Here is a 27,714-nt window from a genome sequence, read left to right on the forward strand (position 1 = left end):
TATTTTATTATTCTTTAAGTTCTAGGGTACATGTGCACAATGTGCAGGTTTGTTACATGTGTATACATGTGCCGTGTTGGTGTGTTGCACCTATTAACTCGTCATTTACATTAGGTATATCTTCTAATGCTATCTCTCCGCCTTTCCCCCTCCCCACAATAGGCCCTGGTGTGTGATGTTCCCCTTCCTGTGTCCAAGTAATCTCATTGTTCAATTCCCACCTATGAGTGAGAACGTGCGGTGCTTGATTTTCTGTTCTTGCGATAGTTTGCTGAGAATGATGGTTTCCAGCTGCATCCATGTCCCTACAAAGGACACGAACTCATCCTTTTTTATGGCTGCATAGTATTCCGTGGTGTATATGTGCCACATTTTCTTTATCCAGTCTATCATTGATGGACATTTGGGTTGATTCCAAGTCCTTGCTGTTGTGAATAGTGCTGCAATAAACATGTGTGTGCATGTGTCTTTATAGCAGCACAATTTATAATCCTTTGGGTATATCCCCAGTAATGGGATGGCTGGGTCAAATGGTATTTCTAGTTGTAGATCCTTGAGGAATCGCCACACTGTTTTCCACAATGGTTGAACTAGTTTACAGTCCCACCAACAGTGTAAAAGTGTTCTTATTTCTCCACATCCTCTCCAGCACCTGTTGTTTCCTGACTTTTTAATGATTGCCATTCTAACTGGTGTGAAATGGTATCTCATTGTGGTTTTGATTTGCATTTCTCTGATAGCGAGTGATGATGAGCATTGTTTCATGTGTCTGTTGGCTGTATGAATGTCTTCTTTTGAGAAGTGTCTGTTCATATCCTTTGCCCACTTTTCGATGGGGTTGTTTTTTTTCTTGTAAATTTGTTTGAGTTCTTTGTAGGTTCTGGATATTAGCCCTTTGTCAGATGAGTAGATTGCAAAAATGTTCTCCCATTCTGTAGGTTGCCTATTCACTCTGATGGTAGTTTCTTTTGCTGTGCAGAAGCTCTTTAGTTTAATTAGATCCCATTTGTCAATTTTGGCTTTTGTTGCAGTTGCTTTTGGTGTTTTAGACATTTGAAGTCCTTGCCCATGCCTATGTCCTGAATGATATTACCTAGGTTTTCTTCTAGGATTTTTATGATTTTAGGTCTAACATTTAAGTCTCTAATCCATCTTGAATTAATTTTCGTATAAGGAGGAAGGAAAGGATCCAGTTTCAGCTTTCTACTTATGGCTAGCCAATTTTCCCATCACCATTTATTAAATAGGGAATCCTTTCCCCATTTCTTGTTTTTGTCAGGTTTGTCAACGATCAGATGGCTGTAGATGTGTGGTATTATTTCTGAGGACTCTGTTCTGTTCCATTGGTCTATATCTCTGTTTTGGTACCAGTACCATGCTGTTTTGGTTACTGTAGCCTTGTAGTATAGTTTGAAGTCGGGTAGCGTGACGCCTCCAGCTTTGTTCTTTTGACTTAGTATTGTCTTGGCAATGCAGGCTCTCTTTTGGTTCCATATGAACTTTAAAGCAGTTTTTTCCAATTCTGTGAATAAAGTCATTGGTAGCTTAATGGGGATGGCATTGAATCTATAAATTCCCTTGGGCAGTATGGCCATTTTCACGATATTGATTCTTCCTATCCATGAGCATGGTATGTTCTTCCATTTGTTTGTGTCCTCTTTGATTTCACTGAGCAGTGGTTTGTAGTTCTCCTTGAAGAGGTCCTTTACATCCCTTGTAAGTTGGATTCCTAGGTATTTTATTCTCTTTGAAGCTATTGTGAATGGGAGTTCATTCATGATTTGGCTCTCTGTTTGTCTGTTACTGGTGTGTAAGAATGCTTGTAATTTTTGCACATTGATTTTGTATCCTGAGAGTTTGCTGAAGTTGCTTATCACCTTAAAGAGATTTTGGGCTGAGACGATGGGGTTTTCTAAGTATACAATCATGTCATCTGCAAAGAGGGACAGTTTGACTTTTTCTTTTCCTAACTGAATACCCTTTATTTCTTTCTCTTGCTTGATTGACCTAGCCAGAACTTCCAACACTATGTTGGATAGGAGTGGAGAGAGGGCATCCCTGTCTTGTGCCAGTTTTCAAAGGGAATGCTTCCAGTTTTTGCCCATTCAGTATGATATTAGCTGTGGGTTTGCCATAAATAGCTCTTACTATTTTGAGATATGTTCCATCAATACTGAATTTATTGAGAGTTTTTAGCATGAAGGGCTGTTGAATTTTGTCAAAGAAAAAAGCAAATTATTAAGCCTCAGAAACTGGGGTGGGACTTAGCATTTGTGTTTTCACAAGCTTTCCTGGTGTTTGTAAAGTTTGAGAATCCCTGCTATATTCCAGACATCCTTTTTCTTTCCTGACTACCATGCAGGTCTGTTGAGATTGAAACAAGTGTCAGCTCATCTAGGAAGACTTCTCAGAGGCCCTTTCCTTCCCTAGGTGTGTGGTCTTCGGATTTCCTGTGCTCCTCTCTGTCATTGGCCTTGCAACATTGATTTAAGTTACCTGGCTCCATGATTTTTTCTCCTAATGGTCCATGAGTTATTTGAAGGCAGAGCTTATGTATTTTTTCATCTTTTTTATTCTCACAGCTAGCACAGTGCCTGGTGTGTATGGTTGGATACTTCATTGATTGATTGATTGGTTGAGAGGGTCTCACTGTGTTGCCCAAGCTGGAGTGCAGTGGTGCAGTCATGGCTCACTGCAGCCTCAACCACCTGTGCTCACGTGATCCTCCCATCTCAACCAGGACTACAAGCATATGCTACTCTGCCCAGCTAATTTTTCAAATTTTTTATAGAGACGAGGTTTCACTATGTTGCCCAAGCTGGTTTCAAACTCCCGCACTCAAGCAATCCTCCCGCATTGGCCTCCCAAAGTGTTGGGATTATAGGCGTGAGCCACCATGCCTGGTCACTTGAATGCTTTTTAGGCATATGTGATTGGAGATGGGAGAGGGAAAAGCTGTAGTATGGCAAAATAAATCAAGATTTGAATTTAGAATATCTGACTTAAAATTAAACTCTTCTCATAACCTTCAATAAGTTACTCAATTTTTCTGAACTTTATTTTTTTTCAACTATGTAGGTAGGAAAAATAAAACTATGTAATAATGGTTAGCTGACAATATATAATTCTTACTAGGTGTCTGGCACTGTTTTAAATGTTTTACATAAATTAATACATGTATTCCTTAGAAAACAATGCAGTAGGTTCTATTATTACAGATATGGAAAACAAAGAGCAGGAAGATTAATTTGTCTAAGGTGACCATGAGGATCCGGTGACACAGTATATGTGAAAAGGAGTTTGTGAAAAGCTACATAAAAATATTAGATATCTTTATAATTTCTAATAGGATACTAATCAGCTTTGAAAAAATGACATATTCTAGAGAAACCAGATTTCTGATTTCAGATTTGAATTCTCAAGAGTTTGGAAGTTATCACTCCCATCCTCACAACAGCAAAAATGCCTGAACAAACAGAAACTCAATGACTTTCCTTAGATCTATCAAAGAACTTAAGCCACAAGGAAAACTATCACCCTGAAAACTGGGGACTGGAAAGAGAGGTGCAGAGAATCACAGTGAATCATAGCCAAGATCAGCCAGGAGCAGAAGCTAGTAGAATAATAACTTATAGGAGCACTTAAACAGTAAGTGATGAATTGCCACAGTCTTAGCATAGACTAGCATGAGAGCTAAAAACTCCTAGGGGTCCAGTTTTAGGGAACCCCCACCCTTTCATGGATTTTACTTCCATGAGTCCCATCAGGCTATCGCAGTCAAGACTGGAGAGAAATTTCTTTTTTTTTTTTTTTCTGACGGGAAAGAGGAAAATAACCATTTTGAAATATACTTAGAGCATTCTGTTCTAAATAACAAAGGTCTACCAGCCAAAGAAACCACTTTAGTAGGATCTTACCTGAACAGGGGAAAGATAATTAAACAACCCTTCCTCTCTAGCCTTTCTGTCTCACATAAGGGATAGGGTTAAAAAGGATAAGAAATATTTCTGAAGGCCATAGCCCAGGGACCAGGATTGCTTAAAAACAAACAAATAAAAACTAATCATAAGATTATAGAATACTCCCCCTTCCTAACACCTTATCACCACATCAAATAAAATAACAGTGGATTATAACTGAGCAAACTGCAAGACACAGATTGTAATTAAGAAAGAATTTCTAGGGAAACCCCAAAATAACGGGATACAAAAGCAAAAACACTAGAGGAAATCAAAGCCTCTGGCACATACAGCTACAACAAATACTAAACAGAGCCCAGCTCTTAGCCAGTTAATATATAAAACCTCACACTAAAAGGCTGATTACCTCAGTTTATATTACCAGATATATCATTTTCAGCTTTCAGCCAAAAATTACAAAGCATGTTAAAAAGCAACAAGCAAAGTGTGAAAGAGACAAAACAAGCATCAGAACGAGACTTATATATGATACCAGTTTTGGAATTATCAGAGCCTTTAAATAACCATGATTAACTTGTTAAGGGCTTTAGTGGGAAAGCAGACAGCATACAAAAACAGATGGGTAATGTAAGCAGGAGATAAAAGCTCTTAAGAAAAAAAAATTAAAAGGAAATACTAGAGATAAAAAACCTGTAACAAAAATGAAGAATGCCTTTGATGAGGTTATTGGTAGACTGGACGTGGCTGAGGGAAGAATCATTGAGCTCTAAGATTCTTCAATAGAAACTTCCCAAACTGAATTGCAAAAAGAAAAAAAAAAAGAAAAGAAAAGAACAGACTATCCCAGCACTGTGGGATAATTATAGAAGATGAAACTTGCAGCTAATGGGAATACCAGAAGGAAAGTAAAGAGAGAAAGGAACAGAAGAAATATCGGAAGTAATAATGGCTGATAATTTTCTGAAATTCACAACAGACACTAAACTACAAATCCAGAAAGGTCAGAGACCACCAAACAGGATAAATACCAAAAAAGCACACATAGGTATAGCAAATTCAAAATGTGGATAACCAACGACAAAGAGACAATCTTTAGAGAATGTAGACTAAAAAAACACCTGTGTATTGAGAAACCAGGATAAGAATTACTCTTTTTGTCAGAAACCATGTAAGTAAGAAGAGAGTGGAGTGAAATATTTAAAGTGTTGATGCAAAAAATCCCTAGCAGCCTAGAATTCTGTATCTAGGAAAATTATCCTTCAAAAGTAATGGAGAAATAAAGACTTTCTAGGATAAACAAAAACTGAGGGACTATAGCACTAGTAGATCTGTCTTGCAAGAAATGTTAAAAGTTCTTCATGGAGAAGGAAAATGATATAGATTAGAAATTGGATCTGCATAAAGAAAGGAAGAGCATCAGAGGGAATAAAATAAAGTAATAGTATATTTTTCTTATTATGAATTGATATAATAGATGACTGTTTTTTCAGAGTAGTAATAACCACAATGTACTGGGTGAATGTGGTATAAAGGATGGAAAAGGAACTGACAATCTTATGTTATAAGGTACCTACTACACTACTCATGAATCAATATAGCATTATTTAAAAGTAGACTTGGATTATTTATAAATGCATATTGCAAACACTAAGACAAACACTAAAAACTTTTTTAAAAGGAGTATAATTGATAAACTAGGAGAGAAGAGAAATGTAACCATACAAAATGCTTAAAGAAACAAAACAAATGTAATAAATAGAAAACAGTTACAAACATGGTAGATATGAATCCTACTATATTAAGACATAATTGACAGGCCAGAAAATTGAAAATAGGTACAGAAAATGGACATTCAGGACAAAGTATGCAGATATGTTAACTGTAACATTTGTGCTTTGTTAATAAAAAATAGGTGACTTTAAAGCTTGTGTTGATTGGTTTCTCTTCTCTCCCCTCCCCTCTCCTTCCCTCTTGTTCTCCTGTTCTTCTCCCCTCCTTCACCTCTCATTTCCTTTTCCTCTCCTTTCCTCTTCTGTTCTTTTTTTTTTCTGAGACAAGGTCTCACTCTGTTGTCCAGGCCAGAGTACAGTGGCGCAGTCATAGCTCACTGTAGCCTCGAATTCCTGAGCTCAAGTGATCCTGCCGCTTCAGCCTCCTGAGTAGCTAAAACTACAGGAGTAAGCCATAATGCCTGGCTAGTTTTTTAATTTTTTGTAGAGATGAGATCTTGCTACGTTGCCCATGCTGGTCTCCAACTCCTGGGCTCAAGTGATCCTCCTGCCTCAGCCTCCCAAAGTGTTGGGATTCAAGCGTGAACCACCACACCCAGCCTATTGATTTTTCTTGTAAAACTTGCTGTGTTCTTATATATTCGTTTTTACTTTAATAGGTAGATTTTTGTCTTCTGGAAAAAAATATGACTATTTAGTTTTACTCTGCAGAAGAAAAAAATAATGTGATTCAATACTCAATCTTAAAAATACGCGCGCGCACACACACACACACACACACACACACACGATTCCTTTACTAAAATACAGATTTTTTTGTTTCGTTTTTGCTTCTTGCTCTGTTTCAGCAGTGGGACCAGAGATGTCTAACTAGCTCTAGGTTATCTCCCAGCTTGCTCTCAGCTGTCCAGGGAAGCCCAGTAAACATGATAATGACCCCTTTGGTCCTTCAGGAGGTGGGTTTTCTGTCCTTAGTCTGAAATGGTACATGCAAGCAAAGTTTACCCTATTAATCTGAGATGCAAATAATTGTGGTGGTGGTGTATACAGACCTGATATTAAAGTCACTTGAAAATTGTTACTGTTTCTTCCTTTTGAACTGGTTTTTAGAAGCAAGCTTTAGAGTATTACTTTAAAAAAAATTCCTTCCTGGCTTAAGTCCATAAAGCACCACTGGTGCATCTGGGGAAATATCTGGAAGGCATGAGCCAGCCTTGGATGCACTGCTTGTGTGTGAGATGAGCCTTCTGAAAAAGCAACCTTCTCTCAGACCCAGCCACAGCCAGTGCTGCAGTGAGGCCAAATGATTTAATAAAGCAAAAGGACCGGAAGCTGGATGGTGGTGTGTGCCTGTCATATATTTCAGGCAAGAATCTTTTTGGCAAAATATTTTGCATTGATAGTCATGTCACCTTGGAAAGAGATGACTTCTTGGGAAGCAGCAAGAGAAAGTAATGTAATATACTGTAAAGGCATTAATGTGTCACTTTAATGATGTTTCATTTCAGGTATCTTTTCGTTTTTATAATTTCTTCTTTTATGTTTAATGGAAAGGTACATTTTGTTCCGCTTTATATTTTCAAGGGATGATCGTAATTATAGTCTGTATTTTAATAGTTTCTAATTGATATTAAGTAGTAGTCATTTTAGCATATGGAAAATAAAAATTAAAATGTAAATATACTTAGAGCTTCGCAGTTATTAGAAGTTCTTAACCACGGAACTGCTGTGACAAATTAAAAGCCAAATGGTTAAGTGATGTTATTAAAAACAAACAAAAAGAACAAATTTAAAAAAATAGATGACAAAATTTACCAACCTCAGATTATGCCTTTAAAAACATCTTTATAGTACCTATCATTCTTAATAGTTAACCTGGCATTTTTGTTAAATATGTATTTATTACATATTGTTCTTCTTGAATGCCTATTTTAATCTAGTTATTTGTACCTTTGAATTTTTCATAGTAGATAGTCTATATATAAAAATACAGAAATCCATTTTTTATTTGCTATAATTTTAATAATTCAGTCCTGTTTTTGAGAAAATATGAAAATTTGATGGGTTAATGAAATTAGTATATGTCTTTGAGTTGTACCAGCCTGTATCCTTCAAATGTATTAGCGATTCTCTCTGCCTCTTTTTATGTTAAATAAAGAATTTTCTAAGTGCTAATATATTCTACAACTGGAACAAGGCTATAAGAGATTCAGAGAACACTACCCTTATTCCTTGGGGATATTTATTTAACTTCTGAACTGTTGGGTAGTTAAAAATTCATGTGAGAGAAGGATTGAGGTTGTGTGCTGAAAGTGATGAAAAGTCACGAAGTGGGGTCTCTAACCCTGCAGGCAATTAAAAACCTGCTTATCTTTTTCAACTACTGAGTTACACAAAAATTACTCCAATTACCTGCAAGTTGAATCTCTAACTAAAACCACCAGTACTTACAATGAAAGCCAGTTTCTCCATCCCATGTGTTTTGTGGGGTCAAGGCACTGGCAGGATGTGTGTATTAGCCCTTTGGTTTGTTCAGCAACTGACTGTTTCACTTGTACTTTATTCTCTGCTGGGTTGAAATGTATTCATGAGGGATACCTGTGCTTTATTTCCAGATAGAAAACTACCTGCTACGAAATCACGAGACTAGAAAATACCTTCAAGAGCAGGCCTACCGCCTGCAGCAGGGTATTGTCACCAGCACCACCCAGCAGGTAAGCGAGCCAGTGCTTGTGACTTCTCCTTCTGTTCTTAACTGACCCTCTGAGAGCAAAAGACTTCTAGCGTTTGAATCATTTCCAATGGGTCAGTAAGAACTAGTTTTTGAAAATGACAACAAATCTAAGTAGAGTTTTAGGGAAGATACTGAAGGAGGAAAAGGTAGGCTAATTCTAATGCTAAATATGCACTTTTAATTATCAGTCAACAATTGCCAGTAAGATAGGTTTCTATACAAATATTAGGAACTTTTGGTTATAATAGATAACAAAATCTGAAAGTGATCAAATTTGCTACTTTGGAGACATTCTGTTCCTTTCTCTTTATTCCTTCACACTTCCATGGGTAGAATACAGATTCCCAGATTTTATGTTGACAATGTCAGGTTCATTAAAAAAAGAAAAAAAAAAATTCTGAGATTCTTTTGAAGAAAAGTTTGGTGAATATTAATTAACACATGCTGTAGAGAAACTGAGGTGTTTTTCTCTTATACTGCATTCCTCTTCGCTCTACTCAGCTTTACCGAGGAAACGGAATTATAATAATTTAAAAAAAGTGAAATATTTCTTTTCAAAAAATTAACCAAAACCAAAAATCACAAGCTATTTGAGGAAAGCAATTTATGTGTCAAAGAGCAAGACGAACAAAGGAATTGAGCTCAGATAATGCAGAGTACAGCAGAGAGCTTTAAAAAAAATTGTCATTGTAAGTTCATTGGGACTACAGAGAATGATATGTCCATAAAATAAGAATAGGCTGCTATGAACAGGAGTAGTCAGAGAATAAGAACAGTGCTTAACAATTAAAATTATGATACTCTGGTACAGAATTAAATAAACTGATAGGACCAAACTAAGCTGGTCCTCTGGAAGAAAAAGTAGAGCAAATCTTCATGGCTTATAATAAAAAAAAGACAAAGATTAAAAATAGGAAAGCAAAGTAAGTGAAATGGTGAACTGACTTAGAATAATCAACAGCCTTCTAATGGAGCTTCAAAATTATTATAAAAATGAGAGATATTAGAGGACAGAAAATAATAGAAAACCATTTCATATGAGTCTTGGGATTGATATAGCCCATTAGAATTGATCAGAATGAGTGGGCAAAGGGATCCACACCTAAATATATCTTGGTGGAATCTCAGAACACCTAGAATAAAGGAAAAAAAAATCTCAAAGAGATCCAGAAAGAAAAGAGTTCCAGGCTGGATGCCATGACTCACGCCTGTAATTACAGCACTTGGGAGGTTGAGACAGGTGGATCACTTGAGGTCAGGAGTTTCAGACCTGTCTGGCCAACATGGTGAAACCCTGTCTCGACTGAACGTACAAAAGAAAAAGTAGCCAGGCGTAGTGGCACAGACCTGTACTCCCAGCTACTTGGGAGGCGGAAGCAGGAGAATCACTTGAACCTGGGAGGTAGAGGTTGCAGTGGGCCAAGTTCGTGTGAGACTCTGACTCAAAAAAAAAAAAAAAAAAACAGTTCCAGAAAGAGTAAATGGACTATCTTACAAGGGAACTAGAATCATTTGTTAGCATCAATCCCAATTAGTATACGTAAACGAGGTAACGTCTTCCTAGTTTGGAAATGGATTTATTTTGGACCAAGAATTGTATACCTAGCTGTTTTCAGACATGAACTCAGAAATTTTATTCCCTTCGTATTCCATATGTGAAAAAAAGTTACTTGAATAAATTCTCAAACAGGAAAGTACGCAATATGAGGTATAAACAGGATATGATAGCAGAGATGAAATCGTAGAAGTTTTACAAGCTGAAAGAAAGTTCTTAAAAATCACCGCTTTGGGAAAATCTATTTTGAGCTACGGGGTTAAGGGACGTGGGATTGGCATGTCTTTCTCTGGGGCAGCCATAATCACAACTTTATAACTACATTTTAGAGGGTTTAAAATTTTAGTATTAGACAAGAATGGCAGTCTTAATTATTGCTACATAACAGATTGTAAATGTTGAAAATCACAATAATGTAAAGGTAATGAAACATACTAAAATTAGAAGTTTAAGAGGGAGAAAGTTGAATGGTATTGTAAGTATGCTAAATGTGTAGTTTTTATTTCATGCTATTTTCTATAATTCATAAATCAAAAACATAAAAATAAGTATCCTATTTAAATTTAAAATGGAAGCCACCAGAGGAATTAAAGGAGCAGAGGCTTTCAAAAGAATTTTTCTCTGCAAATTGAAAAGAATTGACTAATAGGGAAATTTTTGTCATTTTAGACCATGTTGAATGGCTCACATTATTTTTTATCTTGTTAAAAATGTTATTTAATTTTTTGTTGCTTCTTCTTAACAGAGAATGAAAGAAAGATGTCCATAATAAAAATGTCATGTGTAATATTCCAATTAGGTAAAATATGGATGACTATATAGATAGGCATAGAGACGTGTGAAAGGGTGTTCATCACAATATTAATGATGGTTATTTTAGGTGATATGAAAGGCGTATTTTATTCTCTTATACTTCTCAGTATGGTTTGAATGTTTTACAGTAAATATGCATTGTTTAAGCAAGAAAAAGTAAACCAATATGTGTTGAGAAGAAAAGTTGTACTGGTGAAGTAGCAGGACTTTTGATAAAGAAGCCATTATTTTGACCTTACCAGTCCCTTAAAAATCTAATTTATTTTCCTGCAAAGAACTAATACTAGCCTAGTATTTTATGGTTTACTATTATTAACAGGTTTGTGTGTTTAACATGAAAAGCAGTGAAAGTTACATTGAAACTTTGTCTTGTGTTCCTTTATGAGCTACAATAATGAAGACTTCTCACTCTGTCACCCAGGCTGGAGTGCGGTGGCGCAATCTCAGCTCACTGCCAACCCCTGTCTCCCGGGTTCAAGCAATTCTTCTGCCTCAGCTTCCTGAGTAGCTGGGATTACAGACACCCACCACCATGCCCGGCTAATTTTTGTATTTTTAGTAGAGACAGGGTTTCACCATGTTGCCCAGGCTGGTCTCGAACTCCTCACCTCAAGTGATCCACCCACCATGGCCTCCCAAAGTGCTGGGATTACAGGTGTAAGCTACCGTGCCCGGCCCAAGACTTCTTTTCTTTTCTTTCTTTTTTTTTCCTTTTTTTTGAGACAGAGTTGAGCTCTTGTTGCTCAGGCTGGAGTGCAATGGCACGATCCTGGCTCACTGCAACCTCCGCCTCCAGGTTCAAGCGATTCTCCTGCCTCAGCCTTTCTTTTCTTAATATAATATCTTTCCAACTTTTTCCCCCTAATTCAGAGCGGATTTTGCCCATCCAAAAGAAATTACAGCATTAACCTTTAATGCTTATTCTTTTTTTTTTTTTTGAGACGGAGTCTCGCTCTGTCACCCAGGCTGGAGTGCAGTGGCCAGATCTCAGCTCACTGCAAGCTCCGCCTCCCGGGTTCACGCCATTCTCCTGCCTCAGCCTCCCGAGTAGCTGGGATTACAGGCACCACCACCTCGCCCGGCTAGGTATTTTTAGTGGAGACAGGGTTTCAAGTACGTTTCATCAATTGAGAAAAAATTGTACACAAGAGCAGTTGGTGGATGTTTAATTCTGCATAGATGGCATTATTCTGAATTATCTGAGTCATTATGTAGTAGGTATATTGCCACCTTTACACTTTGGGAATTTCTTAGGACATTATGATTAGCAGTTTTTAGACTTGAATCATTTTAGTCACTTCAGGAGAGATTTACCTTGAAGATTCCAAAAACCCGAATATAGAAAGGATAGACCCTCTGTGACTAATGCCCCTGCCAACTTGATAACCATCATTCTCAGTCATCATTCTCAGGTGACATCAAAGGCATTAAAGAATGTTTTAATGAAATATTGAAGTCTCATAACTGCTTGTATTTGTTTTTGTCTGGTGACTTTGATTAGGAAATATTTTTGTAAGACTCAACATTCTACGTTCGTTTTTGATACCTTCTTTTCCAGATGATAAAGCCTCTTAATTAGGACTCAGCAAACCTTTTCTGTAAAAAGCCATATAGTAAATATTTTACTAGTTTTGGAGCCCATAGGATCTCTGTTGCAGCTACTCAACTCTTCTGTGGTAGAGTGAAAGCCACCACAGAAATATGTAAATGATTGAGTGTTACAATAAAACTGTAGTTATGAAAACAGGCCCAGAATTGCCTGCCACTTGCCACACTCTTCTCTTTAGCTTTCTCACCAAGAAAGAAAGGGGGAGGGGGGGAGAGAGAGAAAGAAAGAGGGAAAGAAGGAGAGAAAGAAAGAGGAGGCAGGGGAGGGGGCTTTACTGCTTACAGCTATTTGCTTGGTATATTCTCTTTCCTCTTTCATGTGCACATCTTTATGTTTGCAGTCCTAACTTTGTTAAACACTCACTTTGCAACCTTCTAACTTTGTTAAACACTCACTTTGCAACCTTTTGAAAAATGGCCTCTGTCCCTCTTTAACTGCTGAAATGGCTCTTTCATTGGTTTCTTTGTCAAAAAGTGCCGGGGCCTTTTCTCCTTCTTCATCTCTTGATAAAAGGAGGCAGAATATTATGGTTAAGAATCTGGGCTCTCAAGTCAGATGACCCCAGACGTAAATCCAGGCTCTGCTATTCCCTGTGTGAACTTACGTTAGTCACTTACTAACCTCTTTAAGCCTCAGTTTTTTCATCTGTTTATTGGGGATGATGATAGTACCCATCTATGAAGGTGCTATAAAGAGTGACTGAGATAATGCTTGAAAAGTATTTGGCTTCTTACCACTAAACATTAATGTTTTTTTTGGCTGTTATTTTTATTATTACAGTTACCATCATTGTTATGGACCATCTCATCTTTCTTAAAACTCAATTATTAGTTCATTGGACAATGTGCCATTCTGAATGTCCTTCTGCCACTCTTGTGTCTTACCTTCTGCTTTCTACACAACTCTTTCTCTTTTCATATCCCCAGTGGAGGATTTTTTTCAAAGCTTTGTATTTAGTGTTCTTTTCCTTTGGCTATTTACTTCTGTTTTAACTCTCTCATCTGTAGATGACTCCTGGATCTAACCATTCAGTCCCTGTTTCTTTCCAGAGAGCCCTATCTTGCCACTTATTTTTTTCAGCATCTCCACCCCTTTGGCATTCTGAGATATCAGCCATTAAGACCAAACTCATCCTTTTGAACTCTTGATTTTGCCGTTTCATTCAGGAACGTCATCATTCACTGAGGGTTGAACCTTTGGAATCATCTTGAACTCTTCATTTGCTTTCCCCATCCATTACCCATTATACACTGTCCAGTGGCTGCAAAAGATACTTGTTTTGTTTTTATTTATACTACCAGCCCTCTTGCTAAGGTCTTTTTACTAACTACCTTCTATGTCTTTTTTTTTTTTTTTTTTTTTTTTTAACAAGAACTGCAAGAACTAGTTTTTTCATCTTCCGTGTCTCCTCCTGCTTTCCACAGCCCATGCCCTTTGTATCAGGGAAGCTGAGCCACCATGAATATTTATATGGTAAGGGATTTCTAGAGCTCACAATTGTCGGGGAGAGCTGGGGAAGTGGCGCTCTGTGCCTTGGACACCATGTTCAACCTCTTAGCCTGCACCGGAGTGCTGTAATGTCCTGCCTTAACCCATCATTCCAATCTGATCTCCCACTATAAGGTGCCTCTGTTCCTAACCAGGAGATAGGAGTCATGGTGTCAGGATGTACCGCTGCTTGGGTTCATTCTTTTGCTTAACAATCCGTTCTGTTTTCTCAATCTGTACAAATCTTTCAGGACTCAGCTAAACAAGAAATAAAAGTTGTTCTTAACCTCACCTAGGTGTGATTCCTCCTTTGGCTAAAATTTTTTAAAAGCTTATATCATTCATTTATCATAAACAGTTGTAAAGGTCTGTAACATGGCAGGCACTATCTTAAGAAATAGGAATTCAGCAGTGAAGAAAATAAAATGTTCATGTCCTTGTGGATATTATATTATGTAGCACTTTGTGTCTTATGTTACTGTTAATTGTGAATATTTCTTCCCACTTCTAGGTTTTTAAGTTGCTGATGGCAAGGGGTAACATTTTTCAACACTGTATCTCCTCTATGCCAGGTGTTCAGTTTATTTCTGTTGAATGGAATAAAAAAACAGATGTGGAGAGTGATAAAATTTTCTATGAATAAGCTGTTTGCTGGAAGTAAGATCAGTTGTATCAACTTGTGAGCAACAACAGATGACATTTATTGCTAATAGTTGTAGTTCTTACACATGGGTTCAATAGCCCAGTATATTTGAAAAAGCCTAGGTAGTCACCAGCAAGTGTGATATGAGTTAGTGGTGTGACATAGTTGCCAAAGAAACCAATTTGACTTGTACTGTATTAATGAAGGTATACTTTCTACAGTAAGGAAGCTCAGCTCTGTGCTTACCAGTCCACTCTTATGTTACAATCCATTTCACTGAGGAGGCCATACTTCATCAGGTTCTAGGTGGAAGACAAAATGCAGAAGTGACTTACAGGAAAGGAGGTCAAGGACTGCAGAACTGTGTCAGTGTAGGCATGGGAAAAGGAGCTGGGAATGTTAAACCTGAAGAAAAGAACGCTAAGGAAGAAAAGATGGGTGTATTTAAATATATGCAAGACTGTCACTGGAAGAGATCATATGATTGTGCAGGGTGTTCACAAGGGTAAGATATGGGAACTGCAGGAAGGATGTAAGAAGACAGATTGAGACTCAAAACCATGTCTGGGAATGACAGGGTACATTTTCTTGGAAGGAATTGAACTTCGTAAACTATGGCAGTCAACAACTTTTCTGTGTAGCTTTAGAGAAACTGAACAGTATAGGGTTAAGGTGAAGTAGAGAGGTTAAACTAAACAGCCCTTACACAACCATCTTCTATGAGGTCTTCTAATGGAGTAACCCAAGAGATTATAGCCTTTCAGATTGCATCTCATTTCTTTTTCATATTTATGTACTTGAGAGATGAATTATGAACTGAAACCCCTTGATTTACTTTTTTCAAAATTTTCAATTTGTACTCTGTGTAATCATTGTATGTCATCTTAAATAGTTTACCTTTTCTGAGCTTTGAGCTCTTTCATGGTAAAGGATCTAAATGTGGTCTGTTGAGCTATGCGCAGAAGAATCTTGGAGACGTGAGATTTTATGTCTCCTTTGAATTGAAGAACTTAATTTTGATTTTTCTTTTGGATGACATTTTAAAATGTTCTACTTAAAGACCATTTTTGTTAAGTTCTTGTAAACCCTCTCTCCTTGGTGAATGCTTAAGGGCATACATTTCAAGCATCTCTTTGGTCTCATGGCGATTAAAGATATCAGCTTTATAGTGCCTCATCCACATGCCTCTCAAATTAGCCTATTGTGGCCCCAAATGTATATCAGTTTCTTTCTTAGTGTGTGGTTTATTTGTCTCTTGAAATTGGGCATTCATTCTTTGTAAAATATGAATTATTGATGACCCTTTTTGCTTCAGGAAGCACAGATCAATACAATAGTTAGAAGAGTTATGATTTCTATCAATTAAGATTTTTAAAAACTTATAGTTAGCTCTATGCAGGGCATTGTGTAAATGCAGAAAGATATGATTTCTGCCTACAATCATAGGCAGGAATCATAACTTTCTTATCTTAAATTTTAGGGATTTTAGGCAGAGAATTTGATGTGAGAAGCAATATTCATATAACTTCTTTTTCCTGTGGAGATCTCAAGATACTAACTTATGTAACCTCAATATATTTTACAGCAATAGGAGCTGTTTTTATTATATATGAACTTTGGCATTACTGGCCCTTTATCAGTAATAGGTGCTTTGAGTGGTGTTATTTTACTGAATTGTCTTCATAACACACTAGTAAAGAAGGTGCGGTAGATATTATGAACCTGACTTTACAAAGAAAAAGGCAAGAGAGATGGCAGTGCTGCAGCAAGTAAACATGGGCTTTGTAATCAGACTTGAAGTCTTCGGAATAGTGTGTAAAAGTCTCTTATCATTTTGAAATTTATGGGGGAAGAAGGGCAGACTTTAGCTTCCTATAGTTATGATATCAAATAATTCAAAATAGAGAAGTGCGAATTTAACTAAAAAAAGAATATTGTTTGTCTCCTCTACCAAATGAATTATCAGATGGAAGAGGACTCTTGACATGTAAGGTCTTTGAAGCATGAATAATTTTTTTAAGAACATGAAATAGATAGACAACCGGCAGCTCTGACGAAAATATTGGAGACACTTTTAAAACCACACTGTAGTTATCTTTTTCTTCAGACTTCTTGGCTTCCTTCATGCTTTCTTGTATGAGTACAAATATAGAAGAGCATAATCTTACCTTTTGTAATATTTTTTGTCTACCATAGGGATCCACCATCTCCCATTGGGTTTTGTATTTATATCCTTTAAACAGTTGAGAATGATTTAGGTGCAATTAACCTGGCAGGGGAGGCATCTTACTGTAATAGAAACTAGACGATACTGACTTTATTATTACCTATGTCAGTATAATAAAACTTCAATTTGTTTTTGTTTTTTTGGTGGCTCTTAGTTTACAAAGAAAAATACTTGATGTAATTGAATCGATTTTTAAAAAACCATTTTTTAAGAGATACTCTGGTTTCTATAGTATTGAGACCAACTGGCTGTCGGGCATCATTTTGTAGTCATTGTAACAGTCTCAGTGTTGCACATTTTATTTCTCTGTTTCCTCAGTACCTAACTCTAACACATAGAGGGTGCTCACTAAAAGTTAATGAAGGAGTTAGTATCTAGCAAAATGTCACCAAGTGAGCTTCTGAATCATCAAGAAGTGTTCACTTTTGTTCTGTGTGCTGCATTCCCTAAGGCAGGAAAGGGGACTGAAATGCCTTCAATTTTTTTCTGGCATTAAAGTTGCCAAAGGTTACTTGCATGAATAAAGTAAATTAATAATTGCTTATAAGCAGCATTCTCAATGATTCCAGTTAGAAGGGTTTGAGGTTTTCATCCTCATGCATTCTGTGGTTTGCTGAAGTTTTTTTCATACTCCTTCATTCTGTGTTTCCTTCTATCTGAATATCGGTGGGGCTGACTTGGATGCTTACCTTTTTCTGGTTTGGAGCAGATGATTGACAGAATATGTGTGAAAGTACAAGATCATCTCAACTCCTTACGAAATTGTGGGGGAGATGCTATCCAGGAAGATTTAAAATCAGCAGAGCGGCTCATGCGTGATGCTAAGAACTCTAAAACGGTGAGTTTCACTTCAGTCTGTGTAAGAGTCTGGTGTAATAAAAGCGTTTAATAAAATTTAGTTTTGGAAACCAGTTTCAACTTTCTTTCTCTCTCTACCCAATTCCAAGTTTACTAACAAGTGGCAAAGTGAACTGAATTAGCCTTGACCTCCTTTCTGTACCTGTGCTGATTACCAATAATCAAGATACAGAATAAAAAGCAGAGGGCCAGTGTGATTTACAGAGGGTGTGACTGGGCCCTCAACAACTGAGAGGGAGCTGTAGTTTAAATGAGTAATAGCTCATTTAAAATGATTCTGCTTCTAAGCTGATAACATGAAACTCCCCTCTGTTACCTCTAAAAGGAAGTTTCTCTCACATTAGACTTTGGTTCCCAATGTGTGACTTAGTGTAGAGCAAGGACTTAACTGTGAGTCAGAAAAACTGAGATCTAGTTTTGATTCTGCTGTTAGAATCACACAATCACTGAATGTCATGAGTATGAGGAATCTGTAGATCAATCAGATACTCTCGTGATACAATAAGAAATGTATATTTGGTCTTTGTTCCCAGTTCCTGATATGGAGCTTCTAAAACCCTCGTAATTTCCTGAGTGATAGGGATGATAGGAGCATCTTTTGTTATAATATTTGTTCTTTGTCCCTGGTTCCTGGCACAGAGCCTCTAAAACCCCTGTAATTTCCTGAGTGACAGAGATGATAATAGCATCTTTATTATTAATGAAAAGCCCCTCTCATCACACCAGAGTTTATCCTAATGAGGTGACTCTTCCTGTGCCCTAGAAAGTTGCAGGATAGGGAAGGTTGCCAGAGGAACCAGCCACGTTATTAGTGAACTGAATCTGTCAGCTCCACCCCCTGGACTCCATGGAAGTGGAGAGGGGCTGGAGATTGAATGGGCACCAATGGCCAATGATTTAATCAGTCATGTCTACGTAATGGGTCCTCCATAAAATGTCTAAACAGTAGTCTTCAGATAACTTTTGGGTTGATGAACTCATCAACATGCTGGGAGGTCTGTATACCTGGAGAGCGCCCCCGAAGCTCCCCCAGCTCCGTACTTCACCCTATACATCTTCTGTTTGGCTACTCCTGAGCTGTATCTTTTATAATAAACCAGTAATCGTAAATAAAATGCTTGGCTGAGTTCTGTAAGTCATTTTAGCAAATTATGGAACCTGAGAAAGGATTTATGGGAACCCCTTGAATTTAAGGCTTGTTAGAAGTACCAGTAACAACCTGGGACCTGTGACTGCCATCTGAATTGAGGATAGTCTGGTGAGACTGAGTCCTTCACTTTTGTGATCCGAGGCAAACTCTGGGTAGACAGTGTCAAAATTGAATTGAATAGATTTGTAGGACACCCATTTAGTGTATGCAGAGAACTGGAGACTTGCCTGGTGTGGCAAGCACCTACACTTTTGGTGACAGAAGTGTTGTAAGTAAAAGCAGCTCAGCTTTCATACCGCAGATGAAGAAATTAAGACACGAAGCAGGGCTGGGCGCAGCGGTATGTGCCTGTAATCCCAGCTACTCGGGAGGCTGAGACAGGAGAATCGCTTGAAGCCGGGAGGCAGAGGTTGCAGTGAGCCGAGATCATGCCATTGCACTCCAGCCTGGGAAACAAAAGCAAAACTCCATCTCAAAAAGAAAAAAAAAAAGACATGAGGAGTTAATGTATTATTCCTGTGGTTTCAAAGCTGCTTAATGACAGAAGTGGTCAATGTGAAAGTCTCCTAATACCCAGTCTAGTGTTTCTTAGGGTTGCTATGACTCGTTGAATAAAAATGAATGCCCATAGTCTGTCAGTTTATTAATCCGTGCAAAGAGCCTTTGAGAAGAGATCCTTCTCATTCACTCTGCAATGGCTTTGATTGAAATATTTACTCAGTTATAAAGAGGTTTTTTTTTTATTTCTCTTACAGTTGTTACCAAATTTATACCATGTTGGTGGTGCATCTTGGGCGGGAGCCAGTGGCTTATTATCCAGTCCAATTCAGGAGACCCTGGAATCAATGGCTGGAGAAGTTACAAGAGTAGTAGATGAACAACTAAAGGTTTGTGGGATTTGTTATTTGGGAAATGAAATTGTTAAGATTTAACTATGTGTGATAGCATTTTATTCCATAGCTATCTGTGTTTTATAGATTTGTATGTGTGCATGCTGCAAAGATGTACTTGTAGTAAAAATTGAATACTGTGTCTTTTGCAGCTTCATTATAAGTTTTGGAAAGACTTCTTACATAATCATTTTTGATGGTAAACCTCTAAATGTACCTAATAAATTATGGGTTGCCACTGATAAAGGAATGATTGATTTCTATTAAGGGAGTAGAAAGAGAAGTGTGCTTCAGGAAAAAATACCTTCTGTTATTAACATCTGATTTAGAGAATGGGAAAAATGATGGTAAGTACATTTACATTACTTAGATAGTGCTTATATGGGGAGTCTGCCACTGGGTAAATAGATAATCTTGTAAGGAGCTGGTTGAAAGACTAGGAAAGGTATTTAAATGTAATTACAAGGTACTCAAAGTTGCAGAGACCTGCCTATAGATTCACTGAAAAAAAGGTAAAAAAAAAAAAAAAAAAAAAAAGTTATTGAAATTTTAGGGGAATAGACTAATCTAAGACCAGCTTTTGCTTAAAGTAACTTCAAGAAACAGCTACACTAGATAAATTTCACATTCAGAAAGTTTTCATCACTTCCAATCTGCCTATCAAGGCAGCCTGTAAACACTGTGTCTGAATTTGTATAAGTATTTGGCCGGTTTTATTCTGAGAACACAATTACTGCAGCATATAGGGATTTGAAGTGCAACTCACTAATAACTTTGCAGCATGTTAATTACTCTCTTTGAAAATTAAGTTAATGAAGGAGAAAATGTGGGGTTTTCTTTTTAAGGCGTTTAATCCCCTGTCTTCCTGTGCATATGATACAGAGAGACTCTGTGTGTCATTTTTATTTTATTTAATCATGGTGGTTTTTATTCCATCCTGAGCAGAGACAAATGGGCAGAAAAAGGAGTGGATGGTAGAGTTCTGCTAGACCATTTGTTAATTAATAGCACTTGTTTTATCCTCCATGAAGGATAACATATTTAAAACAAAATTGGCTTTGTTGTTTATTTTTAACTGTAAAAACTGACTTACTCTTTGTGAAATGTTTGAACAATACTAATATGTAGGGAATAAAAGAAAGTGAAAAAATCCCCTGAGATCCCAGAGTATCTCTGTTAATATCTTAGTGAATTTCTAGACATTCTGTGCCTATATAAACAGTTTTTTATATAAGTGATCATACTATACATACTGATTGGTAACCTTATTCTATGTGGTACAGTGTCATGAATACAATTATAGGTTGATGAATAATCATTTTAATGGCTATGTGGTATTCCATTGCATAGATGTACCAGCATAATTTATTTTATAATTTCTGATTAATTTAGTTAGGGTAAATGTCTATAACTGACCCATTGTTGTGTCAAATAGTATTATACTTTCATATGTATTCAGACACTGCTATTCATTAGTGCAGGCAATTGCTGATTTTGCCACATCTTTAACAACGCTAAGTTTATCAACCTTTTAATATTTTTCAATGTAATGGGGAAAAAAAATTTCCATTGTGTCTTTTTGTTTGTTTTTTGAGATGGTGTCTAGCTCTGTCACCCAGGCTGGAGTGCAGTGGCATGATCTCAGCTCACTGTAACCTCTGCCTCCTGGGTTCAAGCTATTCTCCCATGTCAGCCTCCCAAGTAGCTGGGACTACAGGTACCGGCCACCGCGCCCAGCTAATTTTTGTATTTTTAGTAGAGACAGCGTTTTACCATATTAGCCAGACTGGTCTCAAACTCCTGACATCAGCTCAAGTGATCTGCCTGCCTCTGCCTCCCAAAGTGGTGGGATTATAGGCATGAGCCACCACTCCTGGCCTCATTGTGTTTTTTGGATTTCTTCAATAACTCAGTGATGCATCAAGTACTTTCATCCCCCCTTTGTATTTCTTCTTCTGTAAATTATGGATTCATATCCATTGCCTAATTTGTTTCATTTGTAAGAACTTATTCCATACTTATTACAAATTTGTAAGTATTTGTAAGAACTTATTCCATACTGAAGATTGGCCAGAATTTAAATGGGCATGAAACGTTTGTAACAGGACCTTTCCTATCAAACAGCTTCAAAATTGTCATTTCAACTGGTCTAAACGACAAACCACCCCTTATATCTTTGGTGTTCATTTTCTTCTCATTGCATGGAATTGTTGAAATGGATTCTTGCCAGTCTCTTTCTTAGGAGGGAGCAGAAGGAAAATATCTGAAGTATAACTATATGTATTTTTAAAAGCCTAAAATAATATAAATATATTTAGGATTCAAAATATTTTCTGTAAATAGGCATTTCCTACTTTTTTTTGAGGCTGATTTCTCTGACCCCTCTTTAAACATCCCCAGTGTTCTCCATTCATCATCGCCTCCTTGTTTGCAAATATCGTAGCATGCTTTTCTCTCATTCTCACTATTTCGAAGGTCCCAGGCCTCCAAATGGCCTTTTCCCCACCTTTTCCTGTTCCCTACTCCCTTGTTTTTATTATTCTCCATCCTTCTGAGTTTCAAGTTTCTTCTCCTTTGGGGATGTCTGGAATGAAGCAGAGAAAATCCTCAACCAAAGCATCTTAATTAAATGTATTTTAAAATGTTCTTTTAATTGGGTGCACATTTCAGTTTTGATACTTCTAATGGACTTCCTTATATTTCCTTCCAGTTTACATGACAAGTGGACAACCTTTTACTATTTTTAAAAAAATACCATTTGTCTATTTATATAAACTTTCACTGCATTGATTTTCTTAAAATTATGTAGGCAAAGTGTATTTTTAATATAACCAGTGTTCAGTTTTAAATCAAACTATTGTGTCTCTTATTGAATTCACTACTACTATCAAATTTTCCTAGTTAAAAAGTTTCCTTTTTCTATTTCCCACATTCTCTAAAATTAACATGTTAAACTCGCAAGAGCTAAAGTCGATGGATTATCTTGTTTAAAAGTTATTTTGTAAAAATAGTTTTTATTATAGGAAGTGGTAGATTAAAAAAAGGAAGCCAACGGGCCTAGATTTGTGTCCTGGGTTTCCTGCTATGTGCTCTAAGCAAGTTGCCTAACTTTTTTGGACCACGTTTCCTTCTGCAAGATTATCTTGGCCTCATGATAATCAGGGGGATTTATTCCAGCTCTAATATTTAATCATCCTGTACCATGGCCAGTCATAGACATTTTGAACATTGAATGAGAATTAGTTCAAATAACTCTTTAAGCCATTTTTCCAAAGTATTATTTCAGAAAGCAAAATAAATGGCCAGATAAGCCGGCCTTCTTACTATACTTCCTGGAGGAGAATAAAGCAGTAAGTCTGGAGAAATTTCTTCTTTGAAGGAGATGATGTTTTCTCTAAACTGGCCTGTTTTAGGTATTTCAGAATGACAACAGTCCCCTGTTTTCCCTCTTTTGATCCTAACATTCATTCCTGGAGTAGTAGTAGATGAACAAGGGGGAATCGAATGTTTTAACATAAGGAAACATTCATTTCTCCCTTCTGGACTTAAAGTCTAGAGTATTTGTGTTGGCCTAGGAAATTCTTAATTTCATTCAGGGCTTAAATGGTAAAATACTTGACTGGTAAATTTCAGCTTTACTTAGGATATGAGGCCTGAGGGGTTTAGATGGCATTTTGTCAACTATTAACTCAGTTTGGCCAGAAGAGTTCTCGAGTTTTCTTCTTTCTAGACTTTATATTTTCCAAAGCAAAAGAAAGCAAGATTTCAGGACATTTTAGTATGGAAGTTGTATTTGCTGGTAATGAATTACAAGTCATTGGCTCACTGCAAGAATATAAGAGCATAGCTGCCAAGTTAAGGATATTAATCCAATTTATTTTGCAAATATTAAACAGGCTTCCTAAGTACCATTAGTTATTTTTACAGTTAAGAAATATAGACCCTCATAACTGTCATTAGAGATACATCAAAACAAAATTGGATTATCATGTTTCAAAAACAAGGCCTGTTCACTGCAAGTTGTCTGAAGGTAGTAAAACGGGGACTAACAAAATGAAGACTATATAAAAAAAAGTTAGGAAATATGGATAGAATGAGAAATTTAACATAAGCCTAATTTAGATTTCCCCCCAAAAAAGAAAACAGAGACTAGGGGAAGGCAACATTTGAAGAGATGACAGCTGAGAATTTCAGAGATGAATTAAAGACCAGAATCTTCTGATGCAGGAAACGCAGTGAAACCTAAAGCAGAATAGATAAAAGCAAATTTGCATCTAGAATCATTGTAATAAAAAGTGCAGAGCGCTGAAGATAAAGATCTTGAAAGGAGGCCAGAGTTGGTGGTTGGGGGCAGGCAGGGAGAGGCTCTTTTTTTATTACTTAAAAAAAGACCAGTATTAAGACTGACAGCTCACTTCTCAATAGTTAATGGAATCCAAAAGACAATGAAATAGTATCTTTAAACTTTAGAGAGTACATAACATATCAGTCTAGAATTATATACTCAATGGACCTAGTTTTTACAAGTGAAGGTGAAAGCATTTTCATCACTTCAAAAACTGAGATCATTTACTGTCACTGGACTACACACACACACACACACACACACACACACACCAAACACTAAAGGATATACTTTAGGACAAAGAAAAATTATCTAAAAATGTAGTCTGAGCTACAATTGTGAAAGACTAATGAGCCGGGAAAGTCCAAATATGGGGAAATGGTAACATTGCATGAAACAATGACATTAATGTCTAACATGCTGTAAAATTTTAAAAAGCAAATACTGAAAGTGAGTGTATAAGTTAGTAGAAAGTCAGTTAAAGCAATCCAAGGTCTTAGTTTTCTTCTGGAGAAGTGTTAAGAATTCAGCATTAGAACTGCATTGTCCAATGTGTTACGCATTAACCACATGTAGCCATTAAAATTACAATTAAACAAAATTTAAAATTCAGTTTCTCAGTTGCACTATGTACATTTCAAGAGCTCAGTAGCCACATGTGGCTGTTGCCTCCCTTATTGGACAGCACAGATATTCCTGTCATCTCAAAGTTCTTTTGGACTGTGTTGCTTTACACATGAAGTAAAATATGCATGTTAAAATTCCTAGTATAATCACTAAAACAGAGGCACTAAACTAGAAGTTATGCTGCATTTCTAGAAGAGCATTAGGAAATATTGGGTTATTTTTGGTGTCATAGTGACTGACATGGGGAGGTGACAGTGATCCTAAATATCATACAAGGTTGAGTTCCAAGCCAGAAGAATTGATCCCACCCAAATGGCCATAGAATAGGTATCACCAGAGAGAAACAGGTCTGTGAATAATGACAAATGGTCCAGTTTTCCAGAAATATGTAACAATTTCAAGTGTGTAAGCATCTAATCATATGGCTTCGTATATAAATGAATGAATAAGTGGACAAAATTACAAAGAAAAATGGACGAATTTGCCATTGTGGTAGAGATCTTTTAAAATAACTGCCCATAACTGATAGATCAAGTAAAATGATGATGAAGATTTGAACAACAGAAATCTCAACTGCAATCTAATGCAGCTATTCAATCAGTGCACAAAAAAAGGAGAATGTGAAATTTTTTTCAGGTGTCCGTAGAATATTTATGAAAAATGCTCACGAAGTCATTAAGGTCATCTGCACAATTTCAGAGACCATATTTTCTCGTCTCAATTCAAATAAGTTAGAAATTAATAACAAAAGATAGCTAAAAAAAAAAAGACCCCACATGTTTATAAATTTAAAAATTACTTCTAACTCATGGGTCAAAGAGGAGGACATAATTTAAATCAGAGGATATAAGGAATTGAACAGTAGTGTAAATAGTAACATAAGAACCTGTAGGAGGCAACTAAACCAGTACTTAGGGTGAAATACATAATTTTAAGTACCAATATTGGAAGTGAGGAGAGGCTGAAAACTAATAAGCTGTTAATGGATAACTTAAAAAGTTAGCAGTGAGGGTCATGATGCCTACATGCTTTCAGGTGTTTCAGAGAGAGGGAGAAACAAATATTGCAAATTATTAGCAACTGGTGAATTTTAAGAGTTAGGGTAATAGATGTTTTTCGTCCTATTTTTTCCAATTTTTGCTAGGTCTAGATTTTTTTTTTTTAATGGGGGAAATACTTCCTTTAAAGTCAGGAATAAGGCAAAGATGTTTATTATCATCACTTCTATTCAGCTTTATACTGAAGGTCTTAGCCAGTGCAATATGATAAGCAAAAGAAATGAGAAATGTAAGAATTAAAAAGGTAGAAAAATTATCAGAATTTGCAGATTTTATGATGTCCTACATAGAAAACCCAAAAGAATCTGCAGGTAAGTTATTGAATTTGTATGACAAGGTTTCTAGATGTAGAACAATATGTAAAAAATGAGGCCAGGCATGATGGCTCACACCTGTAATCCCAGCACTTTGGGAAGCTGAGGCTGGAAGATCACTTGAGCCAAGGAGTTTGAGGCCAGCCTGTACAACACAGTGAGACCTCATCTCTACAAAAATTTTAAAAATTAGCTAGACATGGTGGCCTGTGCCTGTAGTCCCAGCAAGGTGGGAGTGAGCTATGATTACACCACTGCACTCCAGCCTGGGTGGCAGAATGATATCCTGTCTCAAAATAAATAAATAAATAAATAAATAAATAAATAAATAAATAAATAAATAAATAAATATTGTGTTTCTATATGTCAGCAACAACTAGTTAGAAAATGTCATTAAAAATAGTCACCATTTAAAATAGTAACAGAGAGCCTGGTATGGTGGCTCATGTTTATAATCCCAACACTTTGGGAAGCTGAGGCAGGTGGATCACCTGAGGTCAGGAGTTTGAGACCAGCCTGGCCAATATGGCAAAACCCCATCTCTACTAATAAAAACAAAAAAAATAGCCAGATGTGGTGGCAGATGCTTGTAATCCCAGCTATTCAGGAGGCTGAGGCAGAAGAATAGCTTGAACCCGGGAGATGTAGGTTGCAGTGAGCCGAGATCACGCCACCACTGCACTCCAGCCTGAGTGACAGAGCGAGACTCCATCTCAGAATAATAATAATAATAATAATAATAATAATAATAAAATAGTAACCGAAAAATCTAAAGTACCTAGGAAATAAATCACACAAAAATTTCTAACACCTCAATGGAGAAAGTTTATTGAGAGACTTTAAAGAAATTCTAAAGTAAAAATATGTGTCATATTTGTGGGTAGGGAAAGTTACTGTTACAGATGTCAGTTTTTCTCCAACTTTATCTGTTATTTGACAGTTCTAATAGACATTCCAATAGATTTTTAATAGAACTTGACAAAGTTGATTCTAAACATATGGAAAAGCAGTGCTCGAAAATAGCCCAAACACATATAAAGAACAAGAAGGTTAGTAGTCTTGTTCTACTCATGTTAAGACTTAGGATAATTAGGACAATATGCAGAGGTAGATGAATCATAAAAACAGATCCCAGAAATAGACCCATACATGTATTCAGATGTTAGAAATGACAGAGGTAGCACTGAAGTTTAGTACAGAAAAGATGGACTATATAGTACCCATACTTAGTGAGTCCTTGGGCGTGTAATACTTTTTAATATGTTCCTTAGTGATTGTTTTAAGAAGTGTGCCAGGCCCTGGGGATGTAAGGTGGGACTTCACAATTGTCATCAGGTTCTAACTCTGTATCTAGAGTCTGATGACTCTAGCTCTCTGTGAAGTTCCAGAATTCTATTAAAATTGTATATAAATTTTTCTGGATGAGTGTTCATCAGATCCTCAAAGGAGTGTCTTGACCCAAAAATGGGTAAAAATCACTAACTTCTTGAACATTTTATTTTATTTTATTTTATTTTATTTTTGATTACCGAGGTTCCCACTGTATGGCATCAGGAAAGAGAGCATGTCATCAAATACAACTTGGAGTGTGAAGAGAGTAGGGGAAGAAAGAAATATTCTCAAAGAAAAATATTGAACTGAGTACAGAGGAGTACAGATGTTTTATTCTGGCCCAGAGGGGGAAATGGAGGAATCTAGGTCAAGAGTTTTAAACAGTGTGTATAAAGCATGGAAACAGAGCCTGGATCATATG

General features: G+C 36.7%; 1 protein-coding gene across 5 annotated transcripts in view; it reads left to right on the top strand.

Annotated features, from left to right (window-relative positions):
* Positions 1-27,714, top strand: part of CARMIL1 (capping protein regulator and myosin 1 linker 1) — a 344,245-nt gene that overhangs the window by 244,804 nt on the left and 71,727 nt on the right. For all 5 annotated transcript variants that reach the window (XM_030929491.1, XM_030929490.1, XM_030929489.1 and 2 more), the window contains 3 exons: positions 8,266-8,364; positions 17,429-17,557; positions 19,483-19,614. In XM_030929491.1, coding sequence (XP_030785351.1) covers positions 8,266-8,364; positions 17,429-17,557; positions 19,483-19,614 — 360 coding nt within the window. The remainder of the gene's footprint in view (positions 1-8,265; positions 8,365-17,428; positions 17,558-19,482; positions 19,615-27,714) is intronic.

This window comes from Rhinopithecus roxellana, chromosome 4 (assembly GCF_007565055.1).
Source record: "Rhinopithecus roxellana isolate Shanxi Qingling chromosome 4, ASM756505v1, whole genome shotgun sequence".
In the NCBI taxonomy this organism is placed as follows: Eukaryota; Metazoa; Chordata; class Mammalia; order Primates; family Cercopithecidae; genus Rhinopithecus; species Rhinopithecus roxellana.